The 24,890-nt window shown below is 37.3% G+C and overlaps 1 protein-coding gene across 2 annotated transcripts in view; it reads left to right on the forward strand.

Annotated features, from left to right (window-relative positions):
• WDR11 (WD repeat domain 11) overlaps nucleotides 1-23,837 on the forward strand; it is a 60,080-nt gene extending 36,243 nt beyond the window's left edge. The window contains exons 20-30 of one of the 2 annotated variants that reach the window (XM_083364514.1): nucleotides 7,565-7,673; nucleotides 8,206-8,268; nucleotides 9,214-9,279; nucleotides 11,150-11,327; nucleotides 14,309-14,404; nucleotides 14,538-14,703; nucleotides 15,348-15,445; nucleotides 15,788-15,933; nucleotides 16,803-16,882; nucleotides 19,322-19,561; nucleotides 23,055-23,837. In XM_083364514.1, the coding sequence (XP_083220640.1) occupies nucleotides 7,565-7,673; nucleotides 8,206-8,268; nucleotides 9,214-9,279; nucleotides 11,150-11,327; nucleotides 14,309-14,404; nucleotides 14,538-14,703; nucleotides 15,348-15,445; nucleotides 15,788-15,933; nucleotides 16,803-16,882; nucleotides 19,322-19,476 (1,157 nt within the window). In that variant the 3' untranslated portion in view covers nucleotides 19,477-19,561; nucleotides 23,055-23,837. The remainder of the gene's footprint in view (nucleotides 1-7,564; nucleotides 7,674-8,205; nucleotides 8,269-9,213; nucleotides 9,280-11,149; nucleotides 11,328-14,308; nucleotides 14,405-14,537; nucleotides 14,704-15,347; nucleotides 15,446-15,787; nucleotides 15,934-16,802; nucleotides 16,883-19,321; nucleotides 19,562-23,054) is intronic. The other variant, XM_083364515.1, reaches the window with a different exon arrangement.
• The last annotated feature ends 1,053 nt before the right edge of the window (nucleotides 23,838-24,890 follow it).

The following is a 24,890-nucleotide window of genomic DNA, read 5'->3' on the forward strand; positions in this document are numbered from 1 at the left end:
ACCGGCCGGGGGGCGGGAGGGCGGCCGCGCAGCTCAGCGCTGCCCCGAAGCCACAGCCAGCCGCCGCCGCCCACGTCCCGGCGGAGAGAGCCTGCCCTGCGGAGCACGCTCGCTCGCCCGCTGCCTCGCCCGCTTGCCCGCTGCCTCGCCCGCTCGGTTGCTCACCCGCTGCCTCGCCCGCTCACCCGCCCGCTGCCTCGCTCGCCGCCTCGCCCGCTCGCTCGCCGCCTCGCCCGCTCGCTCGCCCCCTCGCTCACCCTCCCGCTGCCTCGCCCGCTCGCCCGCCCGCTGCCTCGCCCGCTCACCCGCCCGCTGCCTTGCCCGCTCGTTCGCTCGCCCGCTGCCTCGCCCGCTTGCCCGCTGCCTCGCCCGCTCGCTCGCCCGCTCGTTCGCCCGCTGCCTCGCCCGCTCGCTCTCCCGCCCGCTGCCTCGCCCGCTCGCTCTCCCGCCCGCTGCCTCGCTCGCCCGCCGCCTCGCCCGCTCGCTCGCCCGCCCGCCGCCTCGCCCGCTCGCTTGCCCGCCCGCCGCCTCGCTCGCCCGCCGCCTCGCCCGCCCGCCGCCTCGCTCGCCCGCCCCCTGCCTCGCCCGCTCGTTCGCTCGCCTGCTGCCTCGCCCGCTTGCCCGCTGCCTCGCCTGCTCGCTCGTTCGCCCGCTCGTTCGCCCGCTGCCTCGCCCGCCCGCTGCCTCGCCCGCTCGCCCTCCCTCCCTCCCTTCCTCCACACACACACACATTCTTCGGTAAAGAGATTCACTCGATCCATGGTTTCAAGGTTGGGGTAGAGAAATCCCGGTTTGTTTCAAGAAACCGGGGTGGTTTATGAGCCTATAGATTTTAGACTTTGCATCTTGTTTTGCTTCCTCGGTTCCCATGAAGCCCGAAACTCTTTTTTTTCCCCTCTGGTTTCTGCCCAACTGTCAACTCGTGGTAAAACAAACAAACAAACAAACAAACAGAAAGCCCTTGCCTCTGGTTCCTGAGGAAAGAAAAAGTTGAGGGAGAAGTGGAGAACATTCCCTTCTTCGTTGAAAGCTGAAAGCAAACGCGCTGCAAAATTCTCTCTCTCTCTCTCTCTCTCTCCCTCCCTCCCTCCCTTCCTCCACACACACACATTCTTCGGTAAAGAGATTCACTCGATCCATTGTTTCAAGGTTGGGGTAGAGAAATCCCGGTTTATTTCAAGAAACCGGGGTGGTTTATGAGCCTATAGATTTTAGACTTTGCATCTTGTTTTGCTTCCTCGGTTCCCACGAAGCCCGAAACTCTTTTTTTCGCCCCTCTGGTTTCTGCCCAACTGTCAACTCGTGGTAAAACAAACAAACAAACAGAAAGCCCTTGCCTCTGGTTCCTGAGGAAAGAAAAAGTTGAGGGAGAAGTGGAGAACATTCCCTTCTTCGTTGAAGGCTGAAAGCAAACGCGCTGCAAAATTCTCTCTCTCTCTCTCTCTCCCTCCCTCCCTCCCTCCCTTCCTCCACACACACACATTCTTCGGTAAAGAGATTCACTCGATCCATGGTTTCAAGGTTGGGGTAGAGAAATCCCGGTTTGTTTCAAGAAACCAGGGTGGTTTATGAGCCTATAGATTTTAGACTTTGCATCTTGTTTTGCTTCCTCGGTTCCCACGAAGCTGAAAGCAAACGCGCTGCAAAATTCTCTCTCTCTCTCTCTCTCTCTCTCTCTCTCTCTCTCTCTCTCTCTCTCTCTCTCTCTCTCTCTCTCTCTCTCTCTCTCTCTCTCTCTCTCTCGTGTGTTATCTCGAACCAGATGGGATGGCAAACTCAAATGCAAATGGGGATCTTGCAGATCTTGCCCTGCCCCCACGGTTACCTTCTGTTCTTGATGAGCTCACGAGTGCTCAAGGACAAAATAGGGCTGGGCAGAGCCGGCAGTTAAAAATAGGATGCAGATAAAAGGAAAGGTAAGGAGGGGTTCAGGTTGAGAGGAGAGGCTGCGTAGCCTTAGTGTAACTCCTGTGTGGGCTGACTGGGTTGCCTCCGATGGGCTCTGACAGTGGAACAGAATGGAATAGAAAATATGGAATGGATTGGAACAGAACGTAGAACAGAACAGAACAGAACAGAACAGAATAGAATAGAATAGAATAGAATAGAATAGAATAGAATAGAATAGAATAGAATAGAAATATAGAAAGTGAATAGAATAGAATAGAAATATAGAAAGTGAATAGAATAGAATAGAAATATAGAAAGTGAATAGAATAGAATAGAATAGAATAGAATAGAATAGAAATATAGAAAGTGAATAGAATAGAATAGAATAGAATAGAATAGAATAGAAATATAGAAAGTGAATAGAATAGAATAGAATAGAATAGAATAGAATAGAAATATAGAAAGTGAATAGAATAGAATAGAATAGAGAATGGTAATAAGAATAGAATAGAATAGAATAGAATAGAATAGAATAGAAATATAGAAAGTGAATGGAATAGAATAGAATAGAATAGAAATATAGAAAGTGAATAGAATAGAATAGAATAGAGAATGGTAATAAGAATAGAATAGAATAGAATAGAAATATAGAAAGTGAATAGAATAGAATAGAATAGAATAGAATAGAAATATAGAAAGTGAATAGAATAGAATAGAAATATAGAAAGTGAATAGAATAGAATAGAATAGAATAGAATAGAAATATAGAAAGTGAATGGAATAGAATAGAATAGAAATATAGAAAGTGAATAGAATAGAATAGAATAGAATAGAATAGAATAGAATAGAATAGAATAGAATAATAGAATAGAGCTGGAAGGGACCTTGGAGGTCTTCTAGTCCAGCCCCTTGCTCAAGCAGGAGGACCTATACCAGTGGTGGTGAACCTATGGCATGCCTGCCAGAGGTGGCACTCAGAGCCCTCTCTGTTGGCACGTGCGCCACCACCGCTGCCAGCAGCAGGTCCTTGTCGGTTGGTGGACTGGAAGAAAAGGGAGGGGGAAGCATTTTACATGCGTGCATGCGTGCACGGGGCCACGAGCAGGCACATGCTGCAAAGGGGGCGGGGCTAGTGCCTGCGTGATACTCACTAGCCCAGCCCCGTTCTCACATGGTGCGGTGCCTTGTATCTGCACCCTGCAGTGCGGCGGTTGACGTTTTTGTGCCTTGCGGTACGGTGGCCCATTTTTTGCTCCCCCTTTTTTTTCGTGCCAGAGGCGGCACTCAGAGGCGCCTCCCTGTCCCCTCCCCCGAGGGCACCAGAATGCCGATGCTGCCTTGGCACTTTGTGATAAACAAGTGGATTTTGGCTTGCGGTTTGGGCACTCGGTCTCTAAAAGTTTCGCCACCACTGACCGATACCATCTCAGACAAGTGAATGTCCAGTCTCTTCTTAAAAACCTCCAGTGATGGAGCACTCTTGATTTCTGGTGGCAAGCTGTTCCACTGGGCAGCTGAGAGAAAGGGGCGGCAGAAGCTGCATCCCCCGAAAGAAGTCTTCGCTGAGAAAATGGGCGCTGAGACGCCTCATTCTCTCGCTCAGCAGAGACTTCTTTCGCGAGATCCAGCCTCTGCCGTGCTGCACCGAGAGAACAGCAAGCCGCCCCATTCTCTCAGTGGAGCACTCCACCGCCCCATTCTCTCGGCGGCTTTTCCACCCCGTTCTCTCATCTCAGCAGAGACGTCTTTCGGGGGATCCAGCCTCCAGCTGCTGCATTTCCCAGCCTCGGCTTATATTCGAGTCAATAACTTTTTCCAGTTTTTGGGGGGTGAATTTGGGGGTCTCGGCGGGGCTGCTGCTCCAGGTGGCAGCCTAATGGACCTGCGCGAGCTGTAGTGGCAGTGCGCGTGTCCACAGAGAGGGCACACGTGCCATAGGTTCACCACCACTGACCTACACCATAAGAACAATGTGGAATTACAAAGAAAACTCAGAATTTTAGATGTAGAGTAAATGAATTGTCAAAAAGCAAAGAAGTTAAGCCTGGTTTTTAAACTCTACTTTTAGTGTAGGAGAGGGAGGTCTTTTATCCAGTCCCCAGGCTCACAAGTAAATAAGTCATCATTTCAAAGGGTTTATTTGTTTCCAGCTCTTGCTCACAAAATATTGACTGCAAAAAAATAATAATTTATATTATATATTCATATGTTGAATCGTATCCAAAGATCCCAATTTGCAAATGCAAAATCATGCTGTATATACTCTTGATCTTTTTTTCCTTTCTCTGAACTCATGGGGAACTCGCATTCTGCCTGATACTGCTATATTCCTGCTTTCAGCATCCCCATTAGCATGACTGATAATGGTAATGGATGCCTCAGGTGGTAGTTCAGCTTTCTAAGTCACAGTTCTCTCTATGCTGGTTGCATTCTTTGCAATACCTTGCATGCTATTCTGCAGAATTCATTAGTTTTGCAGTAGGAAAAGAAGGCTAGAATATCTTGTGTAATTCAGTGCAACCCCTTATGGGTTGTGCTTCGGCTGGGCAATTAATAAAGTCAAAAGTCATTGTGCATAATATACTGGTCACAGGAAAAAAAAACCTGAATGTACAGTTAACCATCAAATTGTTTGCCTGAATCTTTGAGGAAGACCCAAAGATCACATTTTTTTTATTTAACAAAAGCAAGGAAGTATCATTCCCTAACACGTGAACATTCGCTTTTCAATTTAATTTGAATGAGAATGTACAATTAATGTGTTGTTCAATACAAAAAGATCTAAACACTTTACAAAAATGAAAACAAAATTTAGGGGACAACTCCTTATGCATATACACTGATAATAACTTCTCTTGTTTCACATCCATTACGTTCAACATTTACTTCCTGGAAAATAGAGTGCATAAAATGTTTTTATTCTTTTTACTTCTAATTGTAATATTTTTATCAATGAAGTCATATTCATTTTTTTATTCTCATATTATATGCAAATTACAAAAGTGTATCTAATGTCCCACTTTAAAATAAACTCTAGTTTTGTATTTAGTATAGAAAGGTGTAATATGATTTATAATTTCTGCAAAATTTCTACTTGCAATCTCTAAATCTAAAATATTGCTTTCTGCTTTTTACTAAGCCATTTGGTTACTAGTGTTGAATACATAAATTACATCTATTGTTCATAGGCTTGCTCATGTACAGTGAGTAATACTAAATGTTTCATTTAATGCAAGATATTTTTTGTGAAACGTTACATTATCTATGTAGGAAGGATTTTCCCCTTCCGTGTGATAAAATCTCTAGCACTGCTTTACCATATGACTGTATGATTGACTTTTATCTTTACTGCTGAAAAGAACAGGAGAGGAAATCCAATGGCTTGTAGATATATAACCTACTTCACATCTGTCTAGAATTTTGTTATAGCACTGACTGCTTACCTAAAATAGTAGGGTGCACTAAAAAGAAAACATTTTTTTTCACGCTGTGACAAGAGATCCACTGAGAATTTTTCCATTGGAAGATTTCTGATAATTTGCTTTCCAACCAAATGATTTTAGTCTTCTGTGTTTTGATGGGGCAAAAAATTGAAAGAATAAGTACTGTATACAAAACAATAGGATCTCTGAAAAAGAAATCACCCTTTTTTCCCTTGATTTTCACCCCATGTTCAAAAGAATGAGTTGGCATTCCATGCTGACTGAGGCATGAACTTTGCAGAAAAATTGCCCAGGGGGTTGATCTGTAAATGTTTTTTTTTCTTTCCAAATTTGTTAAAACCCACGTAGGAAACAATTGTGCTCCTGCATGAATAACATACTCCCACTGTTGTTTAACTGCTGCGAAATATAGATTCATGCTGTTTGCAAATGCTTTATTCCTAATAATAGATGCGTGATTTTTTGTTCCTTTTTTGAAAGCAGTAATTTGCATACCTGGCAGGCAGTATTTTTCTGTCAGTACAAATGCAGCAACTAAACATAACCTGCATTGGCTTTTCAGTCCTAATTATGTGTTTAGTAACCATTTCTTTTCCCAGCATCTTCCCACATCATCCCTTCTAATCTCAAGTCAATAATAATAGAACAGAAAAGATCTATGCAATTAAATGTGCTGTACTGATTTAAACAAACAAACAAAAATAGATAAGCCACGAGAGTCTCTAGATCTAGGGCTAGAACTAGGTCAAAAGGAGAACCTCAAAACCTACCTGAAATTTAAAATTGTCTTCTGAATATTAAAATATTTTATATAATCCTCAGTGGGAAAATTTGAAATTCTTTAATCCCAACTTGGTATTTGTACAGGTCGTCCTCAACTTACAACAGTTTGTGTAGTGACTGTTCAAAGTTACATGTGACTTATGACAGTTTTTCACAGTTACGACCTTTGCAGCATCCCCATGATCATGTGATCAAAATTCAGATGCAACTAGTTCATATTTATGATGGTTGGAGTGTCCTTGGAGCATGTGATCATCTTTTGTGACCTTCTCACAAGCAAAGTAAATGGGGAAGCCAAGTTCATTTAACAACTGGGTTACTAACTTAACAACTTCAGTGATTCACTTAATAACTGTGGCAAGAAAAGTTGTAAAATGGGGCAAATCTGACTTAACAAATGTCTCACTTAACAACATAAATTTTGGGCTCAATTATGGTTGTAAGTTGAGGATTATCTGTCTAGCTAACTATAGGAATATCCATTGTGATACAAACAAACATTTCCAATAATAATCAGTCCAATTGTCTGCACAGTTGAGAGACCAAAGACCATAATGCAGAGTTAAACCAATCCGTCTAGATCACTCAGGAGTTGGAAGTTGGGCTGGAATTTTTTTACAGCCTTCAGATCTCCCTGTTCTTTAGGGATATCTGAAAAATGAAGTGATCCACACCACACAAAATAATGTACCATATGTGCTAAAAGGTCTGTGATTGTGTCTAGTCTTCTTTCCTATTAGCAAAATTCAGATGCCTTCAACATTTACAGACTTTCAATGGTAAGAATTATTTTAGGAGCTTAACCACTAAAAAGAAGCTTTTATATAAATTTCTTCTAAAGCCCATTAAACAAATTCTGATAGCTCTTAATGATTTTAAAAATAAATTTCTTTATTGTTATGTATCATATTTCTGTTGTTATGGCTCCGAGAAGCTTGTACAGGTAACATTTCTATAAAACTAAATACTATATGAATGTCTGTAAAGGAAAATCAGTTCTAAAATCTAAACATAATGCCAAACCCTTACCCTGAAGAAATACTATTAATACACAAAATCTCTTCCCTCCAAACAATAAAGTAAAATGTATATTCAGTTTTCGAGATGTTCAATGAATATTACTTGCCCTTAGTTGCCATTTTTGTTTTTCTTATTCTGAATCGCTAAGAAGTACACACAAATCCCGTAAGAACTTACTCATTTGTGCTAATCAGGCGTGTCCAACCTTGACAACTTTAAAACTCGTAGACTTCAAGTCCCAGAATTTCCCAGCCACCCCTGCTGTAATCATTTGGTCTTGCTATGGCAATATGTTTTGTATTTCATTTTTCACAAAAAAAATCAGTAAAGGAAGTTATTAGTCAAGGGTAGAATAAATGTTAGCCTTATCATCAGATTGATTTTCATATTGATTTTAGTTAATTTTTTCCCCTTATTTTTATTTCTAGAACCCGTATGGTGTCCATATCTTCTTCCTCCAAGAGCATCTTTAGCTTTAAAGGCTTTCTTACTTCACCAGCCTTGGGATAATAAGTATTCGTTGGATATATCATACATGTAAGACTTTTAGTATGGAGGCTATTTTAGAAAATAGCAACGTGTTATAAGGATTGGTTTCAGCGGCGGATTGGTTAAGACGCTGGGCAGTTCAAGATCTAAGTGCTACATGACGTAGTGAGTTTCTGTTACTTGCCCCAGCTCCTGCCAGCCTAGCATGTAAATGCAAGTAGATAAATAGGTACCACTTTTATGGGAAGGCTACAGTGTTCTTTGTGCCTTCATTGTATAGTCATGCCAGTCACATAGCTACAGAAACATCTTTTAAAAATGCTGGCTTTTCGGCTGTGAATCGGAGATGATCAATTCCCCCTAGATTCGGACACAACTGGTAGAGGAAACCTTTACCTTTTCATATAAAGGTAAAGGTTCTCCTTTTGAGTCTGATCCAAATGGGAACTCAGAAACAGCATGTAAATTTAATTTCAGATTGTCAGTATTTGATTTCTGTGGTCACTAGGAGTTGAAACAACTAGATGTCACATAGGCAATCAATATTTCACTCTTAAATCTTTGTTCATTTGTTTTACAGAAATTATCTGGAGAATGAAAATATTAAAAATATGTTGCAAGAACAGTTATATTCATTGTCCAAGTAAGCATATTTGAGTTTCTTATATTTTAAAAATGGACTAATAAAAGTGTCTTTGCTTGCTTTTATTATACTACCAAGCTGCATTAGTTTTTTATTTTTTAATAGTCTGATTCAGTAATTTGACATATTCATTAAAGTAGCTGTCTTGGTTCCCAACATCAGTTTTTCTTGGATAGATGTTAATACATGTCATATTGATGTGATTGCTGTATTATTTCCCATTTTGTTCAGTAGAGTAACATATTTATAACAATATTTAAAAATACTGGAATATCTGTGGAGCCACTATATAATCACATCTAATGAGAATTTGATAACATTTGTTAAGGCAAGACTTGGATGAAATTAATGTATTACGGGTTTGTGCCTTTAGCAAAAATTGTTGCTAATTAATATTGATGAATTTCAGGATATTGAACACAAAATTCTTGTCTTTCTATTGCTAATAAAAGACTAGAAAAATATACCAGTAGAAAAGTCAAGACTCTACAATATGTAAACATTTCGCTATATACTATTCTTTCATACCAACTAGGCCAAATTATTCTATGGTTACAGAGTTGATAAGAGGTTTTTTCATAATGATAGCTATCCATTTCATAAAACTAATGAAACATTAGTTGAACAGTGTATATAATTGTGTGTCTGTATGTATTTAATGTTTATAGCTATGTCTAGGATATGGAGAAATAAATTCCTTTTTGCACAGACATTTTTAAGGTGCAAGAGGCTTGATACCGTAGTACAATACCTATATCTTTAGTATCATGTAAAGTTAGTAAGGTACAGTTCTGTTGTATTTTTTATTTATTATTTTCATTCTGTTGAAATGAGAATAGTTTGCTTCTCAGCAAACAGCTGTGTGATTTTGTTCTTTTCAAAACTATCTTTGGTATAAGGGGAGGGACTCATAATATATGCCTGAAATGGTTTAACTCTTTACAGTGATGTCAAGAAACTTTTGCTTGATCCAGAGTTCACTCTTTTGCAGCGATGCTTATTGGTCTCAAGGTAATATAACATTTCCTAAATAACCTCCAAAAGTTTATTTTAGAAATAGCTCTTATATAGTGCTAAGCCTGAATATTTTCTGTTTCAGAATTGGTACACTATGTGTAACTGCTGTGTTAATTTTTGTACAGAAATGAAAAATGTAAGGAAAATTTCATTAGGGTCATATATTGGTTTGTTTAGTTATAAATTATTTACTCTAACCATTGTAAAATTAAGTGCAATAACTATTATGCAAGAAACGCTTCCCATTTAGCCTATTCATTCTAAGGTAATATAACATTGGTTAACAATCCACTATTTTTTACTATTGCAGATGGATAGGCACATGTATAACATTTATTGCAGAGGTCCCCAACCTTTTGGGCACCAGGGACCAGTTATGTGGAGAGAGGTTTTTCTGCAGACTGGACGGTGTGTGGTTTTGTGTGCTGCCTGCATCCTGCAGATGGGGCTTTGCTTCTTTGTGCAGAACGGTTGCTGGCATGCCGTGGGATATTGCTATTTTGATATCTCTGAAGTATCTTGGCTGGATTTCTGCAGAATGCTCAATTGTACAGGTTTTTGGAACAGCATGCCGTGGAAATCCAGTGTTAGCATTTAATGTAAACCTAATCATGACACTAAACCACGAGATGTCTGTGGAGATTCTCAGTCATCCAAAAGGGCTTTTTCAAAAGGCAATTGGACTTTGTTGTTTTTTTTCCCCTTGAACACGTTTTGCTTCTCATCCAAGAAGCTTCTTCAGCTCTTCAGGTCAGAGCTGAAGAAACTTCTTGGATGAGAAGTGAAATGTCTTCAAGGAAAAAAAACAACAACCACAAAGTCCAGTTGTTTTTTGAAAAACCACTTTGGGGATGAACCATGAGATGGCTTATTTGGAGAGAAGTAGAGTATATTGATTCCGTGTAACAAATGTGTTTTCTTAAACTGGATTTAAGATCTTGCATGTTGGGTGAACTCTACCCTATCTTGTATACTGAGATAGTTAAATGGGGAACAGAGTTTAGAATAATGTGTCTTAAGTGTGATACTATTTCATAATAATGTACAACATTAGAAATAGTGTTTCCCAAGTTTCCAGATGTATGGATTTCTATTCTCAGTATTTCCCAGACAGCTTAGTGAACATTTTGGACAATATGCTGAGAATCTTGTAGATTGTAAGTTTACTGTCCAAATGAACCAAGGACAAAAAAAGTCAGAAGTTTCGATTGATTTTATTTCTGCTTTAGAATCATTCAGAGTTTCATAATTTAAATTTGGGCACAATGACAAACTGTCACTAGTGAGATCCTTCCTGATTCTTCTCTTTGACCTCCTAGAAGGAGGAAAGCAGACATGGACCTTATTTCCCAGCTTTTGTTTCTTACAGCTTCCTTAACTCCATCTCTGCATGTTAAATACTCAGAGGTGATGGGAGTTGTAGCTTTAAGTTATTCCAGCTGTGGAATATACCATCAAGAGTTATATTTAGTTCTGAATCTTCCTGATTTCAGGAAAATAGTTTAGAGCAGGGGTGTCACGTGTCGCCGTGTCACGTGACGTGTCACGATGTATCATGACTTTTTCCCCTTGCTGGAGCTGGGCTGCCGCATCTGGCCCGTGGGCTGGCAATTTGACACCTCTGGTTTAGAGCATTCTCTTCAGGCAAGCCTTTTATATTATATCAATGATAATTTTAGTATTTTTCCTGATTTTCATATTTTATTTTATTGTATTAAAATAATAGGTTCCTAAGAATAGAAAGTCTGTAAATAAATGTAAAAGAAATAAAATACATATGAGAGTGCATCCTGGTTTCACAGGATGTGTGAATGCACTCGTTGACTTTAAATCTGAACCATTAATTTAGGTTTTTTTTCCTCAGGCTGTATGGGGATGAATCTGAACTACACTTTTGGACTGTTGCTGCCCATTATTTGCATACTTATTCCTGTAACAAATCATTAATCGTAAAGGCAGAAGATGTACTTGTTTCTCAAGAAAACTGGATCAGTCCGCTAGATATATGTTACGATATTCTCTGTGAAAATTCCTATTTCCAGGTATTGCTTGTTTTTTTTAAAATAGTGAGTCCATTCAAATCCACAAAATATTCTTTAACAGTTTCCACAAGCCTCTTCTCATTTCATTTGAAGCTTTCAGAGGTACAGACATCATGGTTATTATTTTTTAATTGAGTAGAACTCACATATTTGCATATATATTAATATTTGCTTATTGCAATTTATACAGTGCAGGATCCATTGAATTTACAGCAGTTCTGTCTGGAAGAAGTGGAGGCAATTTTATACTTATAATCACACTATCCTAAACCTGAGGCTCAATTACACTTTTTATGCAAAATCATCGTCCTAATTAGTTTGGCTATGATGAATTTCAGAAGCTTATATAGAGCAGGGCTTTTCAACCGGTAGTACGCGTACCACCAGCGGTACGTGAGCCCCTGGCTGGTGGCACGCCAGCCCAGCCTAGCTAATTACAGTGGGGGGGGGGGGAACGAGTCAAAACGGAGCCACACAGACCTGGAGATTAGCTGGAGTTGCAGAGCTTGCCTGAATCCTCAGGATCTGCGGCGACATGCTAATTGGAGCTTCCGGTGCACCCGGAAGAGAAGAGGAGGAGGGTAGGGAGAAAAAAAGGTATAAAAGGGGCAGACCCGGCCTGTTTTCAGAGGAACAGCGATTGGAGCAGCAAGGCAGGAAGGGTGAGTGAGCAAGTGGTATGTTTGGGGGTGGGGAAGGGCTATCGAGCGAATGGCTTTTGCCCAGCTCACTTAACAAGCAACCTATTTTCTGCGAGCAAGTGAGGCCTGTTGGATTTTTTTTTTTATTATTATTTTTGCCTATCGGCATGGAAAGCGCTCATCTTGTTTGAGCTGGGCTTCCAAACAGCGGCCATACCATTTGCTGAAAAAAGGGCTGGGGTTTCGGCACCTTTTTTTTCAATGGAGTTTGTGGAACTAAAAAAAAAGTTCAATCAGACCTTCCACAACTTCTTGCGAGGGGAAAAAAAAAAGATCTCACAAGGAGTTGGAAGGTCTGACTGAACTTTTTTTTCGTCCCACAAACTCTTTGTTTCCCTGCAGCAGAAGAGAAACATGCCAGAGCTGGAAAGCAGGTTAGCAAAAAAAAAAATGCTTTTGGGAAGAGGGAGGGAGTATATCCTTTTTTTTAAAATCTTTCTAGCCCAACGTAGCCTCTTCCATTCTCGTAACATGCTGTCTCTCCATAGCATTTGCAAAATTATCTCCACAATGTTCCTTCTTTTGTGAATGCCACATTATCCTTTTTCCTCCCTCCCTTTTTTCATCTGTCACCAAATTTCCTTTCTGCCTCTCTGTTCTTTTCACCCTATTTTATTCCTCATCAGTTCCTTTTCATACCTGTATTTGTAAACAAATAACAACAGGTTGTTAACCATTTATGCAGGCTCAGACTTTATTGTCACAAAGTGTGTGCATGCATGAGCAAGCACACATATGCTTTATTTTTATCTTGCATGGAAACATTTGTTGTTCCATCGGAGTTTCAGCAAGACACATAGCACCATTTAAAAGGATTGACGGGTAACTGCCCTTACTGCACATATTTTTTTCAACATATTATAAAAAACATGTATTTTCAACAATAACAAAAGAAAATGCCTGTATGGTTATGTGTGCTTTTGCATTCATCAGACACTGCTGTAGCTTTTGTAATTTTCACTTACTTCTTCCCATTCTCTTAAATACAATTAACATTTTTGACAACATGTATACATACCATGTCATTGGAATATGAAGCACAGTGCAATGCATTGTACACTTTATATGGATTCAGACAGTTTCACCTCAGGCCAAAGGAATAAATATCACACATGGCACACAACCTTCCTCCCTTCCTAGGCTACCTGGTCAACACACACAAACGCGCGCACACACACACACACACACACACACACACAAGAGGTATGTACATAACAGCTTGGTGTCGTCTGCAAATTTGATGAGTTCCCCATCTATCTCCTTGTTCAAATCGTTGATGAAGATGTTGAAGAGCCCTGGGCCCAGAACAGAGCCCTGGGGCACCCCACTACAAGAAAAGAAGTGCAGAAGGGAGAAGGAAGGGACAATGGGAGAGAGGGAGGGAAGGAAGGCACCCACCCCAGTCTCTGGTGGAAACCAGAGACCCATGGATCCCCCCCCACGGGCACCCCACAACCTGAGTGATGAGCTTGCCACGCCCCCCTCGGCCATTGACTTCGCTTGACCCTGGGGATGCTGCAACAGTCATAAGTGTGAAAAATGGTCATGTCACTTTTTTCAGTGCCGTTATAACTTTGAACAGTCACTAAGTGAATTGTAAGTCAAGGACTACCTGTACTTTATCATTTTTTTCCTTTTTTTTTTTGGCCAAGTTTTTGACACCTTGCTGGGTGCCTGGTGGTACTCAGATATTGCCTTATCATAAAAGTGGTACAATGGGTGAAAAGGTTGAAAAGCCCTGATATAGAGCTTTTCCATCATGATTTCTGCTTACTAACATGTAAGAAGTAAACAGTTATTTAAGTTCAGTAACAAGCAGACATCTTCATTTTTCTTCATAGCAAAAGGAGGCAGCATAATTGGATTGTTAAGAAAAGCTTACTCTTAGAAGCATTTTTATCAGGGATAGTCTGCTTGTACCCACAGCCATAATCCTGGACAAAGCCTTAGGGCCTTGTAATTGTTCATTTAATATTTCATTCATTCTTTCTCCTAGTTCCTTTTGTGCCTCTGTTACTATTTGCTTAATTCTGACACCAGGTTTGTTCCATTTGCTTCCCACTTTCTTTTAGCTTACTTTCTTTTCTTTAACTTTTGCATTTTAACATTTCTCCAAAGCTTTTCATACGTTTTGATGGCCACATTTTTTTACTTACATACATAAGTAAGGTACTGAAGCATCAGGGTAAATTGATGCAGCTTCTGTTCTATGCCTCAATGTCAATTTACTGTTGATTTTATCCTTTATCAAAAAATGTAATTTTTCTATGATTCCTGCAGAAATTCCAGCTTGAAAGAGTCAACATTCAAGAAGTTAAAAGATCAAATTATGATCACACAAGGAAATGCACAGATCAACTCTTACTTTTGGGCCAGGTTTGTGTTGCCAGTTTCGTGTTGATTTAATTTTCTTTGATACATGTGTTTTATTAGAAACGTAGGAGAAAATTAAGTGGTATTGGTGATATAAATTATTACATTTTGACAGTTACCTTTGTCCTCTTTCCAGACTGACAGAGCTGTGCAGTTGCTTTTGGAAACCAATGCCGAGAACCCTTATTATTATTGTGATTCACTTAAGGCATGTCTTGTCACCACAGTTACTTCCTCCGGCCCTTCCCAAAGTACTATTAAATTGGTAGCAACAAACATGATTGCAAATGGAAAGCTGGCAGGTATAATTTCCATTCTCCTTATTGAGTTCACATAAGTGCCTCAAACATTTGAGCATACAGCTATTAAAATAAATGCAGCATGTTATTATTTAGCTAAGAGGGAAATGCTAGACCTCACATTGTCCTTTTAAAGTACAAGTGGCAAAAAAAGGGACACGTGCATTACATTTCATTACATTACCTATATGGCTTTATGTATATAGGAACAATTGTACATTATCAATTCTCTCTTTATATTTACCGGTAGTTAAATTTAGTCTAATAATGTGCCTGTTTTCTCCTTCCTCAGATAAAGATTGATACACATGATCTTATTTATACAGGTCTTTGTTTTATTAAAAAGAATGGACGTCAAATAGAGGCAAATACTGTCAACAGTCAAATACTGTGACTAAATGAATTCTGCTTTGAAATTTTTATATATCACTTTGGGGTTTTTTTTGTCGTGTTTGAAGACCAAAATAGTATTAAATGGTTGTGAATACACTAAAATTGAATCAGAAGGTTATAAATTAGCTGTTTATACTTTATGCTCTATAAAAGCAGTATTCTATCATTTTTAACTGGAAAAGATGTGATAATCTTTTTTTTTTAAATTTGAACTGTGACTCATTAAGATTCGGTACTTCCCCCCCCTCCCCCAGAGGGTGTCCAGTTACTGTGTTTAATAGATAAAGCTGCTGATGCCTGTCGTTACTTACAAACCTATGGTGAATGGAACCGAGCAGCGTGGCTTGCAAAGGTAGGATGTTTATCAATGTTGTTCTTATCCTATATGCTTTGCTTCTTTTTAAGAAATAGTGACATGTATAATAACTAATTAAAAAGCTGAGAAAAATAGTAGCTGGTGTACTCATAGGAAGTGTTTACAAATAGCCATAAACCATGAATAAGCAAGAATGCTGGTGGATATTTATCAGTGTTATTTTCCAAAGCAATTCAGACTGTTTCTCGTTATTCTCTAAATAATGAGAAACTAATTTAAAGCAAGTGATATAAATTAAGATTTGTTACATTTATGTGTCTTACTGGCACACGTGACTTGGCTTCTAGAATGTATTCAGATATTTTGAATCTTCTATAGGTTCGCCTTACTGCAGAAGAATGTGCTGATGTTTTGAAGCGTTGGGTGGATCACCTTTGTTCCTCACAAGTCAATCAGAAATCCAAGGCAATCCTTGTTCTACTTTCCCTGGGTTGTTTCATGAGAGTGGCTGAGATGTTACATAGGTCAGTACATATATTCTGTTTACTTAAAAACATGAGCCACTTCTCTGTGTCCTTTGCATCTTTTAAAAAAAATAATATTAAAAAAAATACAATATCAACTAGATACAACCTCTTGAAAGTCAAAGCAGAAGTCATTTAAAAGGTCAGTCTGAATAAAGATGCCTGTTTGTTAATTCAAATATGTATGTTTTCAGAGAAAAAGTATATTCTATAAAGAATCTGATTTACGATGCCCAACTATCTGTGAAGTAGTCTCAGTGAATTGTATGAGTATGAGTATGACATTAAGTGTTCGGTTACAGTATCAAAAGTGATAGGTTGTTTATGTTGCTATACAACAAAAATAATTGTTACATCATTAAGTAAGTGGAATGAGTCTCTAGTATTGCCTTTTTCAAGTTTTATTCTGACTGAAAGTCTAGTGCAGAAATATATAAAGAAAAATGTAAATGTAAATAAAAATTCCTTACTAGGAACTCTTGTTTTTATAGAGGCTTGTAGTATACTTTCCAGGTGACAGTTATTTTTCTGTAAATAATTTACATAAATATATACAAGTTGAAAAAGCCTGAAAATGAAATCAAATGACATAAAATGGAAGAGATCCAACTTTTGTGTCTCTCACCATACATTTTTCCAAGTAAATACGTAATATATTCAAGTAGTAATATATTTGCTTTTATGAATAGAAACACATATATTTTATTGATTCTTATTTAGATTTTTGTGACTGAACTTGTGATTTTGCATCAAAGGTACCATTGTGTCTGTTGTATATATCTGAAAAAAGTCTTTCTGCATAGTGAAAAAAAAATGGTATAACAAAATTTTTGTGTTATTCCACAATAATTTATTCTTGTTTTCAATAGCATGAGGCATTTTGATCGAGCTGCACTGTTTATTGAGGCCTGTCTTAAGTATGGCACTATTGAAGTTAATGAAGATGCAAATATCCTTTTTTTAAAATTATGCATAAATTCAAGCATTGAAATGTACCAATAGTGGCATTCTTTATTAGGTGTTGTGCCTGTAAAGCTTTTTTATTTTTATTTTTTTTTAAATATATTTTATTGATTTTTTTAATATAAATATCTTGATATTTGGTAAACAGCATGTTGTCTGGATTTATATTTACAAAGTAATCACTAACGGTTAATTTCTGTATTCCAAAATCCACATAATAACTTTGCTTGATTTTCTCTTCTTTCAATAATATTCTCTTTGCAACCTAAATTAATACAATTCTTATTAATTTGATAGGTAACAATTAAATATAAAGATTTTTCTGAAATTTCTACCAATCATAATCTCATCAACATCATGCTTCTTTTCTATCTGGTCATCTTGGTTGCCTTGTCACAAATCCTGTTTACACTTCTTATTTAAATTTATTTTCCCTGCAATGTTCAAAACATTTCTACTGGTTAAAATTTTCCCAAAACTAATTACCTTAAATTATTTAAATCTATTTTCATATCTTAAAAAATAAGTAAGAAAAAGACACAAATGAAAGACATAGAAAAAGAAAAGAGGTGAGAGAGAGAAAGAAAAAGAAAAAAGGAAAAAAAGAGGAGAAGAAAAAAAGAAAACAATACACTATTTAAAATATGTATCCCTCTTGAACTAGTATACACTTATTTCCAAATGCTTTCTATTCTTTTTACCTATAATTAAACCTATGTTTAATCTTTAAATGTTCCATTTAATAAATCCAATCATCTAATCTTTTAACTCTATTCAAAACATTTTTCCCATTTTTAGTTATCCATTTGAATTTTCTTAAAATCAATTACGGTACATTTAAATATGTAAAACATCCTTTATGTTAATCCCACACATTTTTATAGTTCTCATATCGGAGGGGGGGGAAAGATACTATCTTACTAAGAGAGTTCATCAATTTCTTCAGCCATATTCAAACAAGTGTTTAATTTTAAAATATTCCCTCTGATACACCCCATCATCTAATTCCTCAATTCTCACTTTATCCCAGCATCTCTCCCAGTCAATATATTCTGTTGCATCAAAGAGTCTTTCCATAATCTTGTAAATGTTGTTGTGGATATAGTAGGCAAATCAAACATCATGTCTTTGTAAAAAGATTTTGCCCCTTCATCTTCATTGAAGATTTCTCTCATCATCCCTTGTCTCCCCATTTCTTGTGGTACTCCCAATGGCTCAGCAATCCATTTTGTCAAAACCTTTTCCTTATCCTCAAATTTACTTTGTGATCTTAGAGTTATCTTTTCAATGTTCAATGTTTCTTGTAAGTCCTTCTCCGCTTGAGTTTCCACTAGCTTATATTCAGTTGTCTGCTTTACATGATCTCTCCCTTTTTTTGTTTTCTGATTATTTGATTGTTCTGATATTAAATTGAGAATACATTCATTTAAATTTTCAGATTCATTTTTAATTTCCTCATTGTTTGACGTTAATGTCATTTGCATTTATTGTAATAGCATGAACATTTCCTCCTGGTAATTTTTTTTTGTATGTTCTTTCTGCAGATCTCTGATGTTACATAATGACCGAAAGGCCTTTCTCTGCCAATCACTTTAAAGTCGCAATTTAAAAAGTATTTATAATCCAGGAAGGTCAATCTTTTCTAAGTTTTGTAGTTCTCACTTTGTAGATAGTCTACATTGTTTTCATTTCTTTTGTAACAGATGCTCTTTGTTTAATCAACACCCTGAAGGTCACGACAACTGGTTTCTCTAATTTGCCTCTTCCGTTTAGAGGAGGGTGGAACAAAGACATACACACACCCCTCACTTTCGGAGGATTTTTGCTTCAGGGGTTTTTTCTTTTTTTCTCAGGAAATCAATCAGGTAGAAGGGAGAAAATCAATATTCTTACCCAGTTCAGTAAGTTTACAATCACGCTGTTTACAATCACGCTTAGTTTAGTACTTTTTGACTTTGGCTGCATGTAGCTTGGGCTAGACTCGCGAATGATGCTAGCCTTTCTTCTGTCAGTTTTTGGAGAGCTTTCCCCAGACGCCTGGATCGACCACCATCTCCCCAGGATCGGCAGGGCTTCCCTCCTTTCTTGCCACCTCTCTGGGGTGGCTTTGGGCCCATTTAGGGTCCCCAAACAGAAAGAAATAAGGGATCAGATCATCTCGATCCCTCAGCCAGTGCGCTACCTGCGCAGAACCGGAAGCCCTGTAAACCTTTTTTTTCCAGTCTAAAAGACAAAAACAAAAAGGATAACCTTTATGTCTGTAGTATCTAAGTGATATCAGGTAGTGTGTTAAATTGGAAACATTTCAGTGTTAAATATTTTCAGATCTAACAGCAGGATTAAACATGGTGCCATCTTGAACCATTGTAATCCAGAAATCTGATACCTGATTGCTCATTTCTGTATTCCTTAACCTGCCTTTCACAGAAGTTAATCCATGCAATATTTGCCGATTATGCCAGAAGTCTGAAGTCTCTAGGGTTTAAGCAGGCTGCTATTTTGTTTGCCACAAAAGCAGGAGTACCGGGCAAAAATCTGTTGAGTGAACTTGAACAACAGAAGGAAGAAGTCAAAGAATGAGAGCTTTGTAGAAGACAGCTAGAAGTTGTGATGTCTCATGGGATAAGTCATTGGTGGTGCAATAATACTTCAGCAACAAAAAAGGGTGTTTTTTTAAAAAAAACTATTGTCACAATAGAAATATAATTAAAGAAGATCTGGTATTTTGTTTTAACGTTGGTATTTTGGTATTAAGCAATGCTATATTTGTCTTTGACTAACAACTCTGTTTGTAAAAGCTTTCAGCAACTGGATATTTATCTTCAAGCATGGTTTAAAATTTGTGAACCAGGCTCAGCCCAACATTTTTCTGCTCCTCATGATTTAAGATTGCCTCCACGTGTGCCCTGAAGTTATACAAATGATACTGAAAAAACCCTCCATAGCACAAGTTCCACATTTGTATTCTGTCATTCTTTGAAACCATGGCATCTTGCTTATCTTTATTGGTTTACCAAAGTGAGTAAATTCACTGCTGATCCAAACTACTTATGGTAGTCAACATACAGCTATACTGATGTTTCACTGTGAAATGTGCATATGCAAAAAATTTCTCTTGCCCCAAAGTTAAACAAGTTGCCTAAAACTCAGAAGGCTTCTCAAACGATCCTGGAGACTAATCACAGGTTAAACATATACATAAAGTTGTTCAAAGGAAACTTGTACACAATACTGTAAGGCCATTTTGTAATGCCCAAACCTAACTGAACCCGCTGTTTTATTCCCAACCAAGATAAACTTTAAACTTGTGGATTTTGTCCATACACTTCAACTTGTGTTTTAATAGTAAAAGAAATACTGTAAACTAGGGAATTAAGGAAACATCATGTATGAAATTTCAAGGCATCGGTTTTGCTTTTCAATAATAATGTTAAAAATACCTATCTAGTTCCTCATCCTGTTTCTCTCAATGGACTGCCCAAATCCTGAGGGACGTAGCACTCTCCAGTCCTATTATTTAGAAGCAGGCTGCTTCTGCTTCTGGAGTTAACTTATCAGCATCACAGAAAGTGATTTCTGATCATTTAATTTTCCATGAACTAGTTTTATCTCTTTTAAAGCAATCTAAATAGTGGCTATAATAAAATAAAACCAGATTCAGATGGTTTTGACTTAATTCCATTTAGTTTTACTCTTAATAGCTGCTTAATAAAACTTTCTTTTTTAGCTTTTTAATACCAGACCTTTGTATTTGTTTTCATTTCATTGTTTGTGTTTAATTAGACACTTCAGAGATAAATTCTAACTATAAACTGTCCCTTTTTGTTTGCTGAGGTTGTCAAAGCCATCTACTGTTTTTGATTATTATCTTATGAAATAAATTAATATGGTATAAATCTAGGTATCAGAATATACTCGGTCTTTAGAGCAGAGAGAGATTACTATAGCTGTATTCATCCTAATAAGCCATTCCATAAGGGCATCATTTGAATCTGTGTTGGTAAGAATGAACCAATATAAAAATTAATACATTCTACTTCCAAAGCCCTATGAAATAAACCTACTTGTATGATCCTGTATTAATAGAGAGTACATTAAAACATGGCAGGCATATTTGATCTTTAAACTTCTCTACAATATTTAGCAGAATGTGGTTGTTGTTAGGCTATTTTTGCATTTCATATTTTTCAGATTTCAAATTTGCACTAGAATAGAAGCTCTGCACACCTGACAATAGGAAGCTTGTTCAACTAGAAAAATCAGTCAATTAGTAGTGCTGTATTGAAGGAGTATTGTGAAACCAAGTTTTTACTTGGATCACCACAATCTCAGTTACACTGCTTAATAGTGGTACATTTGGAGCAGTGAAGAAGGAGTGAAAAGGAAAGGAAAAAACCCAGTAATCCTTATAAGTTTTCAAAGAGAAATACTTTTATACCTGGATCTGTAAAATACTTTCTGTAAACTAGGTAATCAGTTCTGGGTGTGATATAAATGCATATAAGACTGAGAATTCATTTTAGCATTTGAAATCTCATCACTCTGTATATCATACAAAGCATTTCACAGATCAGTAGTGTATTTTTTTTATACTTTCCTTGTCATTTAACTCTTGATTAAAAGAGCACTGGCATTTAAGGTTGAGAACACTTTAATCCTGATCTGTACACTATTTGAATCACGGGACTTTTTACTGTTTCATGTTTCTTCAATAACAAGATAGATTGAATGGGTTAGTTAGTGATAGTGTGTAATGAGCATGATTGAATTAAAATAGCTATTAATCACATGAAACTAAAGGTAACTGGATTTATATAAAGCATGGCTGAAAATAACTATTCAGAGGTTATTTGTGGTACCTGGGTCCATTTATATTATAATAATAATAATAATAATAATAATAATAATAATAATAATAATAATAATAATAATAATAATAATAATAATAATAATAATAATAATAATTTTATTTATACACCGCCCTTCTCCCGAAGGACTCAGGGCGGTGAACAGGGTAAGCATAAAAATACAGAGATACAAAAGTTAAAAAGGATTAAATATATGCCCACTAAAAACAGTAATACAAATATTAATATTAATACAAATACAAATATTAAAATAATAAAAAACAATAAAAAACCCCAATATTTCCAATGCAGTGATTTAGGAAAATTCAGCATAAAATTCTTTTCAATTTTACAAGACTTAATTCATTATTTTCCTAGCAACATCATGGGGGAATATTTAGTAGTCAGAGTGGGCATTATTTGAACAGTTGAGCCATAGTTATTATAATGTGAAATGTCTATGTGCATATAATGCTGCCATTACAGCATTTTTAATCAGATAATTAAAATTTTAAGTTGTTGCACATTTGTATGTTGCCAATCATTGCTGTGAGATGGGGAGCCATATAAATTGTTCAGATAAATAAATGTACTTGCAGACAGACATAATCCTGTAACTACTGGCTACTAGAAACAGGAGTCAATCCAATAGGGCAGGGGTGTCAAACTGCCGGCCCACAGGCCGGATGCATCATAGCAAAACCATGCCCACCCCGTTGCTGGCAATGGCAAAAAAGTCACGCTATGTCATGACACATCACGTGGCATTGCGAGCTTGACACCCCTGCAGTAGGGAATTAACAGATTTCACTTCATTTGGAGAAAAGCCGATGAATTTAACTACTCTCTTCTAAATCAGGCCATCACCATCACTACCTACTGTGAAGCCTTGAACTGCCTAGTCATGCTAAAAATCTGGATAATTACATGCAAATGCTAACTAGATAATTCAGGGGTATTAACCACATTTTCCTGACATCAGCTAGTAAAGCTGTATATATTGCTATTATATAAAATGACATTAGTATTCCCTTGCCTGCCTTCTACGAGCTACAGTGAATTGGTGTTGGAGCTCAATTTTCAGTTCTGAATATTACATCACAGCTGTTTCTATGTAACTTGATACGAAGGTAAATATTATATACAGACAAACTGCATATAATGTTAAGTAGGCCTTTAACAATAACCATATAATTAAATATTTGAATGAATGCCTTAGTTTCAATGAATGTTCAGATAAAGCATCTCTCATGAAGCAACATAGCCAGTTCTTTTCTAACACTTACTGTTTTGCATTATTTTTCTTTGCAGCCCCTCATAGGCTTCTCCTGCAGAGCTTGTAGTGTACTTTCATTAAATACTATTAAATACTGCTGATACACCAAAGCAACCTACCAGAGGTCTTCCTGGTGTGTACCAAAGCTCTTCCAGGATGGATAGAATCAGAATGTGCTGAATTCCACCACTTTCATTGATGCTGTCCAACTTTGGAGCATTTTGGCCAGTTCCAAGGAACTGTTTACTTGGAGGGTGGGGGGGGGAAACTTGTCAATGCAAGTCTAAATAGCCCTAATAATCAAGGTCTTGAGGTCTATTATTATTAGCCCTAATAATCAATGTCTTTAGGAAATACACAAAAGACCTAGGTTTTAGATGAAAAAGGTACACATAAAATAAGTGTAAGTAACATTCCTAGCTGTATTTTGAATAGTATTTGTTTTACTGTGAAGTGGAGCTAATGAAATTAGCTAAATGTTAATTACAGAATTTTTAATTAGACATAATTGTCATTCTTAAAACCTATATGATGACATTAGCACTTTTAATTGGTACTGTGATGTTTAAGATAAGCCTTGTATTACATGTATCTTTTCATATGTCACTACAAGTGCAGGATATGCAGAAGTAGGTCCAACTGGATATAATGGATATATTTGCAATTATATGTGTGTAGGAATGCAGCCTTATTGCACTATTTATATATTTTGTACAAGTTGGAAATTGTTTCCATTAAAATCTTGTTCCAAAATGAAAAATATTATTAAATGTTTTGTTATGTTGCAAAATTAAAATTAAAATCAATTTTTAAAATTATATTTTCCTGTGATACTGACTTACCATAAAAAGAGCATGTCTAATTTAATTTGATTTATTCAATTTAAGTGCTACTCAATTCAAAATTATTCTGGGCAGCTCACAGAGTAACAAAAACAAAAATACTACAAAACCAAACCAACAAAACAAATACAGTAAGGAGATAATGATCAAGATGGAGACTTCGACTAACAACAAAACTCATAGGGTCTCTATTCACCCTAGTCCAGGGGTGTCAAACTCGCAACGTCAAACTCGTGTTGTGACGTATCACTTTTTTTCCATTGCCGACAATGGGGTGGGCATGGTTTCAGCATGAGACATCTGGCCTGTAGGCCAGAAGTTTGACACCCGTGCCCTAGTCCAAGCCTGCGGAAAGAGCCTCTCTCTGATTAAAGGGGTAATTTAATTCCAGAGGACAGATTTCATGAGAAAAGGCCTACCTCCTCCGTCCCAAGAAATGATATTGTTTAATTGAGAAAGCATGCCAATCCTGTCAATTCGTATTTCCTGCTAGATGATGACTCAAATAACAAGATTCTGTGCCGTGTACGGATTTGGTAATTAGCATACCTTGAATCACACCTGGAAATTGTTCCCATAGTGGCCAAAACAAGTGCATATTGCATCTCAAAGATCATATAGTACCACTGTGGCTACTAGTCATTAACAGTTTTATCCTTAGATGAACTTAATGTAATTCTTTTTTGAAGTAATTTAACATATCATCATTAGTTGACTAGTTCTATAGCTATACGAATAAGCATTTTCTTTTATCTTGCTAGAATATCATGCATTTTCTCTAAAATATGAATATTTATATACTACCACGTCACTGTTTGTCCAAAATAAAATGGCCCAACTAATGTAAGTCTTCCTCAGAATTGTTCCATCCCGTTAGTTATCATTTTATGCAGGTTTTTTCCCCAGGTTTACAGTATTAATGATAATACTTTTGATCTTATCATCTTAAATGTCACCCATGTCAAATTAAATACAATGTAATAGTGGAATCTGAATTAACAATAGCATGGTATCTGGAATAATTCACAG

This window comes from Vipera ursinii, assembly GCF_947247035.1.
Source record: "Vipera ursinii genome assembly, chromosome: 5".
Classification (NCBI taxonomy): Eukaryota; Metazoa; Chordata; class Lepidosauria; order Squamata; family Viperidae; genus Vipera; species Vipera ursinii.